Raw genomic sequence first — 19130 nt, forward strand, 5'->3', positions numbered from 1 at the left:
TTACTTACCTATATTACATATACCTCATCCAAAAATACAAGGTTATCTCAAATACCTGTGAACCGATTGGGATGAGCATGAACTGTTCCCTAATCTGGGAAATACCTCGATATGAATTATCTTTTCCGAGATTTGCAGGTAAAAATTCTCTTACGAAACCTCAACAGATCATCAATTTTCATCCAATTCCCAGAATATAAGGTAACATATAGGGCGAAATGACGAGCACATTTTTTGAAGTCGGTAAAAACGTTCCATGTGCTTAAAAAAAGGTTTTATTCATATATTATATAGGAGTTAACGATAAATGAATATATGTATCGGGAAATTGTGAAATAACATAAACATACAACTGTTTTAATAATCAAAACAATTATAATTTCGCTTTTTTAACATCTTCATCGTCACTTCCTTCAAGTTTCCTCTTCTCCGCGCCGACTCCATCTTCATTAACGTCACCCTCAACGGCAACGTCACTAATGTCATTCGCGTCTTTTTTGACACTGTCAGATTTGTGGTAGTCGTTTTGTTGGGCCTGAGTCTCCGACGAGGTGTCGACGCGGAGCAGCTCTCGCAGGGCCATGGTGGCGTAGCAGCTGGTCGGCAGCGTCATGTCCACGAGGAGCGCTTTGTATTTGCCATCTGGAATTTTATATTTCATTATTAAAAAATTATCGTTTCTCGTCTTTTAATTCAAGTGAGTCCGATCAACACGAAGCAGCTATTTTTACTAGGAATCGATCTTAGACACTTTTTGAAGTTATACTTCTTTAGGCGCGTTGAAAAATTGATGAGAGTGAAATTTTACGATGCGCGCGCCCCGTTGCACAAAATTAACAGAATGAAGTTGCCCACGGAAAATGCTACGGCATTGGACATAATTTAAAAGCAACATTCGAATAATAATATAATTTATGTCACACTTAATGTAAGAGAATAATAATAAACATTTATTTATTTAATTTTTCTAATGTAAACTGAACTTTATTGACTATAATGACTCCTTTTCCAGTCTTTGATTATTTAATTGTAATTAATTATTTGCATGCAATCAAAAACTATTTTTAGTAATGCCAAAGAAATACAACTTCTTACGCGCGTACACGCACACTTTTTTTAGTAGGTGGAGCAGCCGAGCCTAGGGCACGCCCAAAAACGGCAGTGATGGCATCTCATGGTCACTCATTTTACTGGGTGCGATGCCGGCCGTTGAAAGAGTATACTCATTCTTTAAACAATTGGAACATTTCCCAAGGAAGACCCTCACAGGGAGTCAATTCCACTGCTCGCTAGTTCTAGCCATCAAGGTAATGCATGGAAGTGAAAACATTTGTTTTTTTTAATTATTAATGTTTATAATTACAATTTATACTAAATATAAGATCTATTAACTGCTTTCATTCAATGCATAAATTGAGTTGTCCAACAAAAGTTAAAATATCTTAAAACAAAAAGCCCGGAATACCTCGCCTTGATATATCCTTAATATGAAGAAAGACACACGATTGTCAGTCATAAAGGTAAGGAGAAATTAGTATGGGAGCAATAGGAGGTCAGAATGATAATATAACAAATACTTTTCCTTTAAATAGTTCACAATACGTACAAACACTCACTTATAAAATTGTGTGTTATTAAGTTCTTTTTATGTAACAGAAAGCTGGAGGCTAACCTGATGACGACCTTAAGTCGAATTGGTTCGCAAATACTTGTGTACAGCTGGTTCCACATAATAATAAAATAAAATAGAGGGTGGGAGTAATAAATAGAATTGGCAAAAATGTAATCAAATGTATGTTTATATTAAGTGCCCAAGCGAATACAAAAACAGTAAATGAATTAAATAAAACTATGTATTTGTCTAGCATATATTTTACTACACAAACCAGAATGTATGATGAAATATATGCTAGACGTTTTGTGGTGCAAATAAAAAAGTATACATTTAAATCATTACGACAGTAGAAGTTAATGAACGAACCGTCGACGTTCGCGGGCTCAGGGCGTCCCTTCAGGAGGTCCAGGTCGGAGAGCAAGAGGTCCGCGAGAGGCTCAGAGTACCTGAGGCTGCGCCAGCTCACCTCCTTGGCTCGCACCACCGCGTTGCGATATCCGCCGCACACGCTGTACGACCTGGATTCGTTTATTTCCATATTGTCAAATAAATAGCATTTAATAATTGTAATAAATATACAAAACTACTACATAACAGCCATCACACCGCACAACCAAATTTGGTGTGTATATGTCCCTTTTTGTAAATATTATGTATTCCATCGTTTTTTTATATATAACTAGCAAACCCGGCGAACTCCGTTTCGCCACCAGATGGCTTCGTTTGATGTAACATTTCTTTTGGTGAAACATTTCGTTTGGTGATCCCGTTTTCTGTTGAAATATTTCCTGAATTTTCTATAAACCTCACGGAGCCCGAGAGCTTTCCAACGAATGCAAAACCGTGGAAATCGGTTCGTGCGTTCTGGAGTTATAGCGTCAGGAAGGAAAACCCGACTTATTTTTATATGGTAGATTTAAGTTAGCCGTAAAGAGTACGAAATAAATAAAGTTCTGCAACGTGAACCCATAGATGGCGCTTTTCGCAACATTTCCCAAAATATAGAATACTTATATATGTTAACATAAAATTATAAATACCATTAGATTGTAATCTATCTCGCGAGATTATAAACTGTCGAAAGATTGTGAACCTCAGCGTACTGCTTACAATGGGTCCCCGTAACAAGTCGGAAAATGCATATATTATCTATATAATGGTGTTCCTTTTACTCGATTAGGTACAATACTTTTTAAATCATTGAAATCGGTAAATTGGTTGCGAAGATATTACACATTTTGTACAAGCCAACCGCGGCACGGCCGAAATGCTCATGTGACGTCACGATTTCCCTACGGACCGCGCGCTCGCTCTTCGCCATTCATTTATTAAAGTTCACTCGATCTGCGCGGGTCGTGTTGTGGTTTTGTGGTTTTTATGTGAAAATATGCCGCATTATAAGTACTGTATAGTACCGAAATGTACTAATACTTCAACTAGTACACCTGAAAAACTGTTTTTTAATGTGCCAAGGGACCGGAAAGTGCGCAAAAAATGGTGTACTGTCATGAAGAGGGGTGACAGTACACCTTACATTACTCATTTGGTAAACAGTATCTTAGTAAAACTTGTTTACGAATGTTAAAGAAAAATACAGGGTCGTACTAGGTGTATTTCAATGAATAAATAAATGATAAAAAGTGTAAGTAGTGAAATTTCTAATAACCCTTCCTCAGTAGTCTGGTAAAACCCAGGGTCGTACTGAGGCTCAACTAAATGAAATGTGCCGTTCCCGGGAATATTTCCCAATGCCGGAACATTCCCGCTTTGGGGAATATGTATCTGTAGGTAATAAAACTGTAGCCAAAGTGAATTCTATACATTGAATATTTTTTTGAATAATCGAGTTATGAGAGCTCCATACACGCAATAGAAACCAAAAATATTGTTTTTGAATTTCTTGTCTGTCTGTTGAACGCTTTTCACGCGAAAACTGCTAGACGTATTTTACGCCTTTTTTTAAAACTCTTTGCGAATATTTTTACAAGACGTTTTCCTCTTTCCATAGCGACTGTCTCCTGTATGGATGCCCCGAAAATCTGTTCAACTAAAACACCATCAGTCTTGCAGTTTGCAGTTTCGTGAATTTTTGACGCCGTTACTCTGCAGTATCTTAGTTCCCTCCATAATGGTGAATCAGCTTGCGATAATGTTGCTTCTTCTGCTTTGCTACAGTCATCTATAGTCATCCGACTTGAGCAGAAGATTATTTCATTCTCATTAGGATTGCTTGTTCAAACAATCCAAGGTAAACGAATAAAGTATACCTACCGATTACTTTGTTTCTTATATTCATTTGCACTGACAAAACTAGACGACAACAATACGCAAGTCGATGAGATTGAAATAAAATTAATCATTTCGTCGGGCACTTTTCTTACTTACTTACCAGCAATGTGCCGTCCGTTGCCTACTAACAATACTAGGAACTAACTCCCAATAAGATTTCCGACTGGCAAGGCACCCAGAAACATTGAGAAGAATATTCCCGGTAACATGTTCAAATCCATAAACCTTACTGGGAATTTTCCCGGGCCTGAATACGACCCTGTATTCCTGACCTACTTATTATCCTGCTGTTTTGATTAGGTTGACAATGAGATTTGCTTACCTCTGAAGTTTCCAACCACGAATTTCAGCGCTTGTATAGTTTAAATGATTACTAAGATAATCAAATACCATTTAGGTAGATTATCGGATTGCGCTTGCTCAAAACCGATATCTACCTTATTTCTACCACTGATTTGTTATATTATAATATTAAACAAATCAAATCACTTATTAATCGATTGGGTATAAACTGGTGACGTTACGCTCCGTGTTGGACGAGTATCGCGAACAGAATAAACAGCGCGGGGCGCGCTGTGGTTCAGCGGCAAGCGTTGAGATATTGTGACGTCATTTCTTTCGTTCGCGCGGTCAGTAAACCTTGTTTGGTATTTTGCCCATAACTTTGTCAGTTTTGGTCGTAGAACAAAATTTTTTACACCTTATGTTTTAGTTTCTCAAGGACTATAAAACTGCATTTATAACATAAAACCGTTACGGGTCCCCATTTAACGTATTATTATTCGGTAGATTATAATCTATCGAAGAGAAATCGTCAAATTGTGAAACGGATCGCACCTCGCACGCCGATTGGTTGAACAGAATATGCCCCGCGCCATCATATATGTTTGATGTTTACAATCTAACGGTGTTTATAATTTTACGGTGACATATATAAAGATAGAACTTACTTATTGCTATTCTTCATCTCCAGGTCCAGACCGTCCGCCTTCAGCAGCTCCTCGTAGTAATCCTTCATGTTCGGCGAATACACCACACTATGTCCCGGAAGCGGCAGAACTATGTCGAATATACTATATTTTCCACTGTCTTTGTCTTCCTGAGTAAGAATCTTCACTTTCGACAATTTTTTCGGGGCATCTTGTTTTATTTGTTTTTCTTCGCTTTCCTCTTCCGTAGCCTCGTCTTCTAATTCTAACGGCTCTGTAATGTTTACGATACGATGTCGTTATTTCGATACAGTTAAATCCATTCCCTAAGAAAAAAATATATTTCCAGTTGGATTGGAGATTCCATCAGACATTTTCTTGCTTGTCATCTTCTCGAAAAGTGCAAGATCAGTAGGACAGATCGAGACAAATATAGAACCAAACACTAAATAAATCTGACCTTCCTCCACGCTGTCCTCGGAGACGAGATCCCCCACCTGGGGCGTGGGACCGAGAGTCTGCAATCTCCGCGAAACCACTTTGTTCCAGATCAGAGATTGGTACGAGTGCACGTACAGCAGACGCGTGTTGCGCGGAACCTGAGGGCCACGAGAATAGCGCTTACAAATAATTCATAAAGTACTCGCCTCACATTACAGTAATTTATTTAATTAGACTGAAGAGAAAAAGCGTTTACAACTGTTCCACTGTTTAAACATACTTAAGGACTATACAGTAACCGCACAGTACGACGATAACGTTGACAAAATATGTCTAAAACATAATAATGTACTACCAGTATTTATTTGTTTTTAAACTGTCGCATTATTATGATTATTATGTAAAATTACAATATAAACTAAAACTATCTTTATGGTTGTCGCTCTCTATTTCAAGAAAATAAAATTAGGTAAACAAGTATTACTGACATTTTGCACAAAATAATTTCCGTAGAATAAAGACATCCTCGTGTTTTTGAAGTGAAACTTCTTTAGAAGCACGGAGGTAAAAATTTTACGGAACGTCACGAAATTGCGTTTTTGTCGAAGAAAAGGGAGAGAGCGATTGAGAGAGAGTGAGAAGGGCGATTTTTTAATAATAAAACGTTTTGCAAAAATTCTGAAAAAATTACAATTCCAGTACATAACCCAAGGAAGTCAAAAATGAGAAAACATTAAAACAGTCGTAATAGTGCTTTACGACTTTCACATTAGTTAAGAAATTTCCTAATATATATACATATATCTACATATTATTTATGAAAATCGGTTCCACCTTATCCAACGCTTTGGCGAAATCCTTCGGGTGATGAGCCAGCTCCGCGATGAGCCTCCCCTCGGCCACCGCGTGGTCCAGGCGATAGGGCAGCTTGGACGCCGCCGCCTTGGCCCCCCACGTCTCGTACTGCACGAGGGCCTCTTCCAGGGGCCCGGGCCGGGGCTTCAGGATGCAATTGACGGCCTGTGCATTTAGAGAAAGGATTTCATTTTTTGTTTATAATTGATAAACTCTAAAGGCACCGAAAGTATTTTCAAAACTTTAGAAGATTCCGATAGTGGAGCGGAGTATTCATAAATATATATACTATTCTTAGAGCAAGCCGGGCCGATTGAGGGGTAACAGAGAGGAGTGGAACTGGGAATGAGTGGGAACACCGGGGGTATTCTGCGATTGGCTCTCGGACGTGACGGACGCTTTATTTGTCTTTTGTTTAGTTGAGCTAATTATATTGATGTGCTATTTAGTTGTGTCAAATATTATTTCTGGTTGAGTATAATTTTTATGGTGGTAATTAGTTAGTTAAAAATTGTTTTGTAAGGAATAAAACTTTCTAGGTTGAGTGTTTTGTTTCTTTAAATATTTATCGTTTATGATTTCTAAGACTATATAGTGTTAATGCAGGATAAAGAAGCTTAAATAATTCATTTCTAAGAAAAAAGGAGTATGTTTTCTTGAACAACGGTGTAATCAGAATGTCAATGTGTGTATGTCATTTACAAAAAAAAATGTTGTATAATTTACTATTAAGTTATGGAACAGCTGGGAACCCTTGCACGAGTATTTTTTACTTAAAAAGGTTCAGCAAATCTTACGCTTGATGAGTTTTCGCTCAATTTTAGACTATAAAAGAGAACAAGATTTTGTTACCGCTTCCAAGTTGTTCTTAAGCAGATGCAGCCCGATCTGCCAGGTGGGCACGCTGATGCGGGACCCGAATCGTTGCAGGCCGTAGTAGTTGATGAAGCCGTTCTCTCTCAGCAGGGAGCAGCACTTGTCTATGACCTCGTCCGATGCTGTTACGTTGCGCAAACATATTCGGAACCTGGGATTTCATATTATTTCATTATTATACAAAAAAAGTCTGGCACTCGGGGAATGCCGCGGTAAAGCTATTGCATAGCATTTTTTATCAACTTATGCAGTTATAATTATTTATTTATTTTTTATATATGCAGTTTTTTTCTCTTTGATATTAATTCAATTTATTTAATATAATTTTTAATTTCTATTTAAATTTTTTTGTGAAACTTATGTGTACATTAATTGTCACACATTTTAGATGTAAGATTTTGTAAAATAATTAGTAGATTTTGTACTGTGTGTGCTGTTGTAAGCTTAATAACTAAATAAAAATAAAATAAAAAAATCTACCAGACTCAGACTAACACGCCTAAATAGTCTGTCTCACCCTAACGCGTACTGGCTGCATCGGCCGCGCTTACGCTACGTCACCGATCTCGTCAGACCGATGTGAGATGCAGTATGCGTTCTGTCCCGCTCTAACGCGTATTGGCCATCACGTGTTAGGTTTTTATTTGAATACATTTTTATACATCCAAACCATTATTTATAGTAATGATCACTCAATATTTCAACATATTAAATGTTGAAATGACACTCCTAAATTTTAGTACGGTTTTGTTATTAAAACACCTCACCTATTGCCCTTCAGCATGCCCAGCCTGAGATGCACATCGCTGAAGGTGAAGTTGCCCACGGTGATGTCCTGCAGGGAGCGACAGGCCGCGGCCACCTTCCGAGGATCCACCTTCCGCAGGCTGAACCACTGCGAGGTCTTCGCTCGGCGGTCCTTCGTGCCCGCGTACCCGATCACGCCCGTCTTTGCGCTGGAACTGAAATATATCATTATTTAGGCAACCCTAGTAATGAAGTTTAACAAATACTGGGACAAAAAGATTTACATTGTAGAACCATTTCCCAACGTGGGGCCTACGCCCCAGAAGGGGGAAATTTGATTCTTAAAGGGGTTATTCCAAAATTTATTAAAATTATTTGGAATTTGCTTTACTTTATATGTTTGTTAACAACTTCCTAGTGATTTCTAATTATTAAAGTTTCTTAAGTGCACAACTAAATTTTTTAATATTCATAATTATGTATGTTACATAGGGGGGGGCATATGAATTTTAGAAATACTAAGGTATTAAAAAACGTTGGGAAACTGCTGTAGAATATGCCTTAATAAAACAATAATTAATCTTTTAATAAATAATTAAATTGTGTAATTATTAATATTAATTACACTATTTTAGCTAGTCATCCGTCTTTTTTCATCACAGTATAAACAATATTTTACAGAAAGAGATAAAGTACTTTATAAACTAAATTAGTTAAAAAAGACAGTCTCCAAAGCAAAGTGTCACAAAACCTGTACAAGGTTATTTTTAAATGATAAATATTTTTGGAATCTGCTGTAAGTACTTTCTTGTGACAAATTATTCTGTGATTGATAATTTAGAAAAGTATCTGTAAAAGCCCACAAAGTTTATTTATTTTCTTATTAATAACTCAAAAAGCAACACAGGAATTTAAATCTAAAAAGTATTGGTAAACATACTTCAATCTTAGACTCTTGATAATGCGAGAGGCAGCCTCCATTGTGTCACAGTTTTCTTTGTAAACTATGAACTGTACATATTCTCCTGGCCACAACCATTTAACACGATTGTCAATACGAACTGAAATTGTAAATTAAACTTGAATTTGATTATGAACTAAATACATTTAAACATGATTTTACATGTTAGGCATTGGTTGAGTATGTTTATGACACTCACATACCTGCTTTATTTAAGGTCTTGAAACAACATAAAATTTTGTTGGAAGGCACTAAATTATCATTATTTTAAATATAACAGATATAACATTATGCTTGCGACCGTGAGCAACCAGCTAAAATAAACTGTAAATAAACATTACTATGTAGTAGGCTGAAGGAATAACTAAATATTTCATTTTTGTAATTTAAAATACATCAGGAAACCAAAGCAGAAATCAAAATTAGATCTCAAAATAAATTCCTCCAAGGGTCACACTATAGACTGTTATCATTATAAACAAAACAAACCTCCTTTCCTATATTTTTCAAAGCTGCAATACTTCTTATCGTCGTCAGTCACAGTGCTGCCCACTATGCTGTCCCCAAATGCCTTTTTCACAGCATCATGTATCTTTGTGCGTTCCTCCTTAGACTTGCCTGTTACATCTACCTGGATTAATCAAAACAAATAAAATAAATTTAGCACTGATATGATCATCCATAAATTTTCACCAGTAATCATGCTTAATAATTAATAGTTATATAACCATTTCCCTTGCGACTCTTATAAATTCGACACCACAGACAGGATATGTATATTTCAGAGTACACAGTACAGTAAACTTACTTTTACTGTTTCAAAAACTGGTCCATTGCTTAGTGTCAGATCATTGATCTTGTCCCAAGTTTCCATGGGCAAAATTTCCAAATTATACTTGTTAAGAAGCAGATCCTCATCCTCCACCACTTGTCCATCATCAGGTGGCTCCGGAACTGAGGTATCAGTCAATTTTGCAATTTCCCCTTTTTCATTAATTTCTGAAACTTGGAAATCTGAAAATCTATAAATAATTTAAGTACATTAATACACAATTCAATATTATTTAAACAATTATAATACAAACTGCAAAGTTTGAATAAATATTTAAATTATTGTGAACATACTGTCAGAAACTGTATATTTTCTTATTATGATAAAAAGTGAGTTAAAGAACTCTACAAGTTACACAAATGTTTGATAGTTGGCCATGAGTGTCTCAATAGTAGTATTCACATTACCATCAGATTATACATGCAATTAAATGAAAAACTCCCACCTAGATTTAATGATGCCATTGAATCCCTCATGTTTGCTTATATATTCAGTCACACCTATGTCTTTTTCAGTCAGTACTTTAGCCGGCGTATCTCGCTTCCAACTTCTTGTATTAGTATCATAACTGCGATTGTTGTCAGCAAAACTACGACCATAAGGTCGCCGGCTACCTCTAAAACCTCTATATGGTCCTCGACCTCTAGGTTTTCTGTAATAACTACCCTGAAAGCCCCTTGACGACATCGTGAATATTTAACCTAAATAATAAATTTTACCTATGTCTGAGCTATTTTTTGTAAATATTTATTTTATACTGATTACTCTGTTACATTCTAGGTCAAAATTTAAACTACTCATTAACTTAAAAAACAATTTTTTAAAGTAAGTAAAGTTTGGTTAGTATTGAATTTTTTAATTTATACCTGAATCTTGAGTCTTGACAAATGACAATGGGCTTGATAAAGTAAGGCCAACTTGGGGGATTTCCCCCGAATTTAGGGGGAATCAATTTAACCTGATTGAAATGGTTTTTAGAGGATACATTATTGAGGAGGTACTTTATAGAAGAATTTTTTTCTTAATAAACGGACGATTCTATAAGAAGATAAACCACTCCTTATATGGAAATTGTATTCGTTTTTACAACGAATCCCCAAGCGAAATTAAAGAATTATCACTAAATAAATTAAAAGCTCTCGTTAATCATAAATTAATCAATAAAGCTTTTTATAAATTTGAAGAATATTTAAATGATCCTAATCATTGGGATGGATCCGAATCAAAAATTTAGCGATTAAAAAGAGTGGCGGAAAGTTTCATGCCAGTTCTTGCCCGCTCTACGCCCTTGACTTGCGAACTGGCAGTAAATGTAAATTTAGAATTCATTTAACTTCTTTTCTGACGTTCATAAGTGTACATATTTATCTATATGAATGAAGTTACCTGTCTCCGCCTCTTAGCGAGCTGAAGGCATTCGTCAGGATTTAGTGAGAAGGGTTGTAAATTAAGTTTGAGTCCCACATAATCCCTTGTTGCTTGAGCAAACAGCATTTCCTGACGTCAAAAAATTGTATATCGAAAGAAGTCCAATTGCGCAGTCATCTGAAAGAAAAAGCCAAACTAGCGTCTGAAAAGCTGGGTGTTTTGCTTTAGGAAACGAGGGAACTGTGGAATCGACCCTCGGTGGGGGGTCTTCCCTAGGAGTAACGAGCGCAACGAGCAAACTCCTCTCTCAAAGACTGCGATGACTGATCGTTTTAAGGATGTGCTCGTGGCTCGTTTGCCCCCTATCTTATAAAAATATGTGAACGATGAATAGAGATTACATTGCAGACTTATCAAATTTATTTCTTTGTTTCGCCGCGGGACGTTGGTGGCGCAGACTCAGTCCCGTTTCTGAATCTTATGCTTATATATCATTGATGCTTGCCTGGAGGATGAAGCGGGATATTGCGTATGCGTCGTATTGAATGAATGACGTCGTAACTTGATGATATTATTAAACGTTAATAAGCCTTTTTTTTCGTGGATAAGCTAATGGCTATAGTAAACGTTATATGCTTTTTCGTGCTAATATATGTTTTAAGTCTTTGGCCTTTTCCCAGAAATTAAACACATTTTCAAAGTTGTTTGATGTCCCATTAAACATAGACTTGACTAGAAGACTTCTGCGCTAGAAGGTCATATGGAACACACTGTAAACAGAACCAGGCTAAACTTTCTCTAACATTTGGACAATGTAAAATTAATTGAAAGACGAAACCAGTCTTGTAAATGACATGTAATTTAAATACTGTAAACAAGAGATCCAATATTTGTTCGTAGTCATCATGCACGTTAAGAAACATAGTCCAACTTGAAATTAACTATACAACACTAAGTAACTGCTGTGAAGATCTATAGAATTGTAAAATATTAAGTTTATTGCATAACATATTGCCAATATATTATACCAAAAGTTAATTAAAACTTAATTACAATACATGAAACTCAAAATCCAGCACTAACTTATACAGTGCATATGAATATCCTCCCTCAACATGACATTATTGGCCAAAAACGAACTGCCTTATGCTTAACATGGTAATATTAGATTTATTTATGCAGCATTTCAAATTTGAAAGTAAAAACACTTTGACAGGGAAAATACTTTGTTATAATAAGTTTTTAGGTTCAGTTATTGCACTTCGGGTGATTTAAATAGGTTTAAATTTAAAATAATAACAATTGGTATAATATCCTTCCTAAATCTAGCAAAGCTAATTATAAAATAATGTATTACATTCTCAAACCATCGATATACATCAATATAAGGAACAATAATAATAATTTGATACTGCTATGGCTAATACAGCTATATACTTAAAACATTTAAAACTATTAAAATAAATTCTAAACATTAATTACATATTTGTCAAAAAATATACAGTATCTTATAAATGCAATTAATATAAAGCAAATTTTACAATACAATAATTATAAAAATGCTTAAAATAAAAATGTTAAGATGCACTTCAGTTAATAACGATGTAAGGTAGGCTTAGGTTTGATAACCCTTTTTTAATTTAATACTGATACAGATTCAATTAGTAGTACTTATTAGTATACTTCTGTTTTGGAATCCCATGAGTAAAAACACAGTCTTGGTTAAAACAAACTCGTAAGAAATGTTCCTTATGTTTGAGTATGAAGCCAATTCAATTTATTGTAATTAGAACAGATCATAGAAAAACATTATATTCACTGGGCCACTCACAACCATCAGAGATATTTAGAAATACAAATCAAATACTTCATATGTAACTATCGACACAATGTCATTCCGGTAAAATTTCCTTTAACCTTCATATAAAAATCTAAAACACCAAATAATTAAGATTCAGTAAAAATGTTCTAATTTCACAGGCTAATTCTAATAGCACGTCAATTATTCGTTGAACCTACCTACTCTACACCACCTACAATTACAAGAGGTATAAAAGACAGTATGACAATAAACGCAAGGTTAAGCATCCTTTGGCAGTGATGGGGACTAACATACGGGTTTCTAATATACTATGGTTTAACATATTAACGTATATGTTACTACAGTTTAACCGCCATATCGCGTTTAATGTTAAGTTGTAAATATACGGCCAATAAGTAGGGTTGTACATGAGATAGTTTTGTTTTTAGTTTGGGGAAAATTTTCTTTACATATAAAAAAAACCAATTTAAGTTGTACATAGATTAAAACCATGCACCACGTAGAGTTAAACACTTGGATAAATGTGTAATACATTAAATACAAATTTAGAATTAACATGAGCAAGAATTATTATATGGCTTTGTTTATATCATCACCATATTTATTACCTTTGTATAGGTTTTCTTTTCAGCAAACAATTTGTAATATTGCTATAATTTAAAAAAATTGATTCGAAATCTTCAAGGTGATTATAGAAACAAGGCGACGTCACGTAACAACGATTAATATTTAAAATTGGCAACAATGAAAATATAGCAATGTATAAATTTATCAATAGCAACATCATTGGGCCCAAATGCTCGGTCAAACACACAATATATCTATACACAACCCCTTTTACACAAGCATGCAAAAAAACTCGCAAACACAAAAATAATATAATTACACACTCCATTTCACAAAGGTACCACAACACTGTAACTTTTGTGCCAATAAGGTTCTTGAGATTTCACTGACATATTGTCTTATGTAATTTAGGGTAAGAGATCAGATTTGGAACTACTCCTGTATTTTATCCAAGAAACTGTACTAGACCTAAACATATAAATTGTCAACATACAAGCAATTATTTAAATACCAACTGCCATATAAAAGTTATTGTAAAAAGCTTTATGTACTAAATGAGCGAGCTCTTGATTTATTATCACAAATTTGATTATCAGTCGAATGCAGAACTAGCTTCTGCATTGGATCTATAATTACGTTAGAATCGTCTTCTTTACTTCTGTCTTTTATACTCTCAGAGTCCTCACTATCGTTACTTTTGTTGTTGAAAACTGGGAAGAAGTCATAATGTGTTTTTCCATTGCTCCATGAATTTTCTTTTGATTTAGCTTTTTTCCTTTCTTCTGCTTTCATAGATGACATGCTTCTTTTTGAAAATTCATCCCAACTTTGTGATGTCTTACTGTTTACTGAATTGCAGTCTTTTCTAAATGAGCTTGAAGGATTTGTATCGTTCGATGTTATTTTTTGTTGTATTTCATTAATTTGATTGTGATTTTCTCTGCTGGAAACTATTTGTCCATATTTTGATGTACAGTATGTTGTATCAGCATCCGTGTTTGCACACCTGTTGTCTTTGCTTGGACTATTTTGATTCAGTTGGCAATTGTTCATTCCAGAATCAAATTCCGACTTTTGACCGGCATTCATAAGTATTTGTTTTGAAGACTTAACATTTTTCTTGTCAAAACCTTGACTCTTGTTGGGAGAGTTACCCTCACAATCTTTATCATGTTTGCTGTTATTCCTTTCATCATCATTAACATCATCATTGCCAATACCGTCAATATCATAAACCTGGAATTTATAATACAAATTTGAATAAGTTAAACCGAAATTTATATAAAATAACTTAATAACTAAATATTTAACTCTAGGTACAAGATATTGTCAGAGACAAAAAAAAAGTTATTTAAGCAGAACGAGGTTGTTAAATCACTGCTAACCTTATACATAACATCTTGAGACAATCCTTTTTCTCGTTCTCTCTTATTCTGTACAGCAAGCCACACATCCTTAAGCTCTCCAGCAAGATCCCTGTCTTTCATTATAAGTGGATTTCTTGCTAGCACTAATCCTGGATTCATCGCTTCCACAAAGTCACAAAGGAGACTCACCAATGCATCTCGATCCTGATATGTGTAAGATTATTAATAATTGATTTATTAATACATACACAACAATACTATTGTAATTTGATTGAATAAAAAAATAAATGAGATTTATTGTAAATTACACTTACACTCGGATTTGAAGCATTTTTTCCATTAGCCTTTAAAATTTCTGGATTAACCATCACAGCAAACACCAAAAGCGGCGGTCTGCTACTATTTGGACCCAGAGCATGATGCACCTGTCATAAGCAAGTGCAAACATATTTGTTTAAATTTTTAATTATGGTTCTACTACATTAGACATTTTCAGTGAATATATAAATAGAATATGCATCCGAGATAGAACAATACAACACATTACAAGAACGAATTCGTCAATCAAAACAATCAGTTCATAATATCCAATTAGCACAAAGAAATATCGAGGTATATATTCTTTCGTTTCCCCTACCTGCATTCCGCCGTACAAAGGTATAGGATCAGAATATTGCTTCGGATTTGCAATTTTCTGCCATCCCAAAACATTGATGAACAGCTTTTCAGTAGAATCTTTTATTGTATCTTGTATACACATATGAGGCTGCGGTGGATTTTTAAATTGACGAAAAGCTCGTGAAATGCGTACATGTTGTATCGGGGCTGTGCGTTCGGGAGAATTTGGGTTTTCCATAGCAGGAGCTTCTATTTTGTCAAATACATTAAATAAAACTCACAAAGCACTCGTAGTTAATTAAAAAAACACTGAAAATTGAACTGAAGCTGTGCGACACGAGTAGGTTGGTCCTATTGTGTATCTGACATTTCTAAATTATTATTTTGTTTTTTTTAGCCTTGAACCCTGGGTTGCCAGATCAGACATCAAGCTTTAAATCTTGAAACTTTCATAATTCTATATAATCTACGTGTATAAAAGATAAATGTTTTTTTCGAATTCATAGTACCTACATATTTTATTAATGTATAATTTTAAACAACAAACAGTAAAAAAGGTACAGATATAAATACGCATACAAGCGTTCGCATATTTATTTCGTTTGCTTGCCACCAATATGTTTGATCGCTTGGTTGTGTGTAACTTTGTATATTATGTTGACGACTTTTAATAACCAATATTCTTAAGAATAAAGTTGGTGGTTTTTGAAGTGAAACTTCTTTATCGGGGTTGGAAAAAAATTTAGTGTAACATTTTTTCGTTACGCGTCACATTTTTCCGTTAAATTTTCCGATTTTTCGAAAAATAAGGTCATAAAGAAGTTTCACTTCTTACGTGTGTACACCTAGTACACGCACACATTTTTAAAGTAATTGGCATTTTTAAATATGCCAATTACTTTAAAAATGAAAATAAAGTTATTTCACCAAGCTATTTTATTAAGTAAATTATGTTTTCTACATCTCAAAGAAAATCTACAACTATTAATCAATCTTTAATTTTTAACCAAAAGCAAGTTCATTTGAGTTCATTGAACTTTAACAGACCACTAATATCAGTATTTAGCAAATATTTTATATCTGTGGTTACTCTCATTTTATGATACATACTTAACTTATGTATAGTGCTTTTCATGAAAGAAGTCCCGCGGTGATTTTTGGAACTAAATTTGACAGGTCGGCAATGTTGTCATTCGTCGATGTTATCAAGTTCGTTTGTTGTGGTAGATTTTTGTGAATTTTTAACTAGCTTAGTGCATTTTAAAGATTGATTACAATGCCAAAAGTTGTAAAAAGTTCGGCTCGAGAAATGATATTAAAGGTGAAAGAGTTCTGTGAAGCGGAACATAAGAATCAAGGTGTTTTAATACCACTAAACAATGTTCGGAAGAGAGTTGCCGCCATAACAGGTACTTTTTAGAGTTGCCATTTAATAATTTTTTGCTGTATTGATGGGACTTTTATGATATAAATTCGTTTTTGCGACAAAATTTAATAAATACATAACGTGATGAAACTAGGTAACTGAAATTAAAATATATATTACATATTACATAAGCATTATAAACTTAAAGTTACTATTATTTTTAATTGTTCATAATTTAATTGCAGGTGTGTCAGAGAAAACTGTAACAAGATTTACAAACGAAGGTAAAATAGCGGCGTGTACTTCGAAAAAAATTGTAACCCAACAATTATGCAATAAAACTGAATAAAAAATTGTATTGCTTTTCTTTACCCTATTTTCTCATCTTTTCCCTGTCAAATTTAGTTCCAAAAATCACCGCGGGACTTCTTTCATGAAAAGCACTATACGATTATAGACTCAATATTAATGTAGACTAATAAAAAAATATGCTGTCTGTGTGATTGCTTTTTAAATCTGAGTTATTGGTATGTTATCTAAAGCTGGCGGCTTCAACCATTTACACTTTGTGCTTGTGTAGTGTCTGTGAATAAGCGCGAGGCGTGATGTCACACTGAATATGCATTATGCATCATGAAAAGACTGTCCGTCTCTCTCGCGCTCGGTCAAGCTTATGAATATAAAAGAGACAGTTATTGTTTTGCTTTTGCTACTGTTTATGTTGATCTTAACTGTATATGGGCGGATGCCCTTTATCATAAGAATAAGCCATGTCTTCAATAAGTTGTTATGTGGGTAGGAACAATAGAATCACAAAAAGTATCTCCCTTACAGCAATTCACTAAAATCTATTCACTCGTAATTAGGGAATCACTTAATCAATCACTTTTAATTAGTTTTGTAACAAAAAGACACAAGATTATTTGGAACAAAAAGCGATTCGTCGCAGACGTGGTGCGCTCGCCGTTGACGTTCGAAAACTAAACTAAATTCAACATGTTCGCGCTGACCATCGACACGACGCTCCGCCAGACTGACCATAGTCAAATCTCGTTCCAATAATTCTAGTAATTCTAAACAGATGGCGCTAGGAATGCGCCGTCATTTACATGTTGATTTTTTTTCTCATTATTATTTTGTCTGTGATTGTTTACTTATTCGGTTGGAGGTTAGAATACTTTGAAAAAAAATTCTTATGTAGTATATTCCGTTTAAACATTACCAGGACAATCTCGTGAAATGGTGTACAATTTTTTAAATTATTGTAAGCATCTTAATAAAAACAGTTTAATAAAAAAATTTATTTTTAATTTGACTTCAGGTGCGACTGGTGTTTCTAAGAGGAGTTTTGAAAGAATTGTTAGTGAAGTAAAAGTGAAGTGTGTTGAGCTAGAGCTTATGTCGAAAAATGAAAAATTATTTACACAAACTACTCTTTTACGTTCTTGGTCGGGCTTAGAACTTTTGGATCCACCCTCGTATGCACATAATATTTATATGTATTTGACACATTTTTATTTATTTACAACTCACCCAACCTTACTTAAACCAGAGTAGATTAAAATATATAGCTTGGCAAAAAAGTCATATTTTTTAACACACTGTATAGTGAAATTGCATTAGTGTGAGTACTGTGAACGCGCCTGCAGCTTTCGATAACCGACCTATACCCGGTGTTTTTGCGCTAAACTAAAGTAAAAATGTTTTCTCTAGCTTCAGTTATCATGTTATATTTATATCATATGAAGAATATTATAATAATTGTTAATTTACGAAGATACCATTTTGTTTTTACGTATATTTGTATAGTTGTATAATGCATTGGACTTATACAACTGTAAAAAATATTAGGAGTTTATTTTTTGATAACTGGCCGTTATTCATATTTTTGTCGTGAGGAATGGTTTAGCTAAAACGGAACAACATGTAAATGTAAGTTAATGTTTTAGTTTTAGATTTAATAATGGTATCAATGTGTTTTAAAATCGCGGTCATTTGGAGGGTAAGACTAAACTAGGCTTCAAAGTGCTTAATATGGCGAAACGGTACTTCACTTCGGGTCACCGCTTGCATCTGTATAAAGCGTAAATGTTGGCCCAACATGGAGTAATGTTCTCACCCCTCGGCGGGAGCATACCAGCTTCTTCCGATCGGTAGATCCATTGGCTTTGAGTAGAGATAATGTTTTCGTCGGCATCTTCTACCGTATTTTTCATGAGGAGTGCTCTGAAGAATTGTTCCGAGTAATAGCTGCAGCTGAATTCCATCATCGGACGTCGAGAATGCGAAATTACCCTATCCATCGCCTGGCGTTCCACAACAGAGCGCTTTTCTATTTATTTCGTCACGTACATAATGTTAAGGCAAGCATGCCAAGAGTGAAGAATGTTATGTATGGTAAAGAAGATTTGTGGAACCAGCTGCCCCTAGAGTGGAGTATTTCCGTACCGTCCGACGAATTAGGAGCCTTTAAGAAA

At 34.7% G+C, this 19130-nt stretch overlaps 2 protein-coding genes across 3 annotated transcripts; both read right to left on the reverse strand.

The window, feature by feature from the left end:
• Positions 1–343: 343 nt before the first annotated feature.
• On the reverse strand, positions 344–10406 carry LOC125056403 (pseudouridylate synthase 7 homolog). Its single transcript, XM_047659467.1, has 11 exons — positions 9991–10406; positions 9522–9735; positions 9203–9344; positions 8693–8813; positions 7773–7967; positions 6982–7156; positions 6109–6294; positions 5294–5432; positions 4855–5107; positions 1982–2133; positions 344–642 (listed from the first exon to the last, which is right to left on the reverse strand). Exons 1-11 carry the CDS (start codon positions 10230–10232, stop codon positions 374–376), a joined length of 2088 nt encoding a protein of 695 aa, XP_047515423.1. The 5' UTR covers positions 10233–10406; the 3' UTR covers positions 344–373.
• A 1345-nt stretch (positions 10407–11751) lies between these two features.
• LOC125056839 (putative uncharacterized protein DDB_G0282133) lies at positions 11752–15672 on the reverse strand. 2 transcript variants are annotated; one of them, XM_047660146.1, is made up of 4 exons: positions 15569–15672; positions 14984–15094; positions 14688–14873; positions 11752–14538 (listed from the first exon to the last, which is right to left on the reverse strand). In XM_047660146.1, the coding sequence occupies exons 2-4, from the start codon at positions 15035–15037 to the stop codon at positions 13846–13848; spliced, it is 933 nt and encodes a 310-aa protein (XP_047516102.1). In that variant the 5' UTR covers positions 15038–15094; positions 15569–15672; the 3' UTR covers positions 11752–13845. The 2 variants fall into 2 exon arrangements, with proteins under 2 accessions (XP_047516102.1, XP_047516101.1); XM_047660145.1 differs by having other exon boundaries at positions 15307–15666.
• Between the last annotated feature and the right edge of the window lie 3458 nt (positions 15673–19130).

This window comes from Pieris napi, chromosome 15, assembly GCF_905475465.1.
Source record: "Pieris napi chromosome 15, ilPieNapi1.2, whole genome shotgun sequence".
NCBI lineage: Eukaryota > Metazoa > Arthropoda > Insecta > Lepidoptera > Pieridae > Pieris > Pieris napi.

Bases quoted from the DNA above. Each gene is read 5' to 3' on its own strand.
- LOC125056839 (XM_047660145.1), bottom strand. From the start codon at position 15,525: ATGGAAAACCCAAATTCTCCCGAACGCACAGCCCCGATACAACATGTA. The intron at 14,874-14,983 runs GTAAGTGTAATT...TACACATATCAG, and splicing joins AAAATGCTTCAAATCCGAGT to GATCGAGATGCATTGGTGAG. The intron at 14,539-14,687 runs GTTAGCAGTGAT...TATAAATTCCAG, and splicing joins CTCAAGATGTTATGTATAAG to GTTTATGATATTGACGGTAT.
- LOC125056403 (XM_047659467.1), bottom strand. From the start codon at position 10,232: ATGTCGTCAAGGGGCTTTCAGGGTAGTTATTACAGAAAACCTAGAGGT. The intron at 6,295-6,981 runs GTAACAAAATCT...CTAAATGCACAG, and splicing joins TTAAGAACAACTTGGAAGCG to GCCGTCAATTGCATCCTGAA. The intron at 2,134-4,854 runs GTAAGTTCTATC...AAACGAATCCAG, and splicing joins GAGATGAAGAATAGCAATAA to GTCGTACAGCGTGTGCGGCG.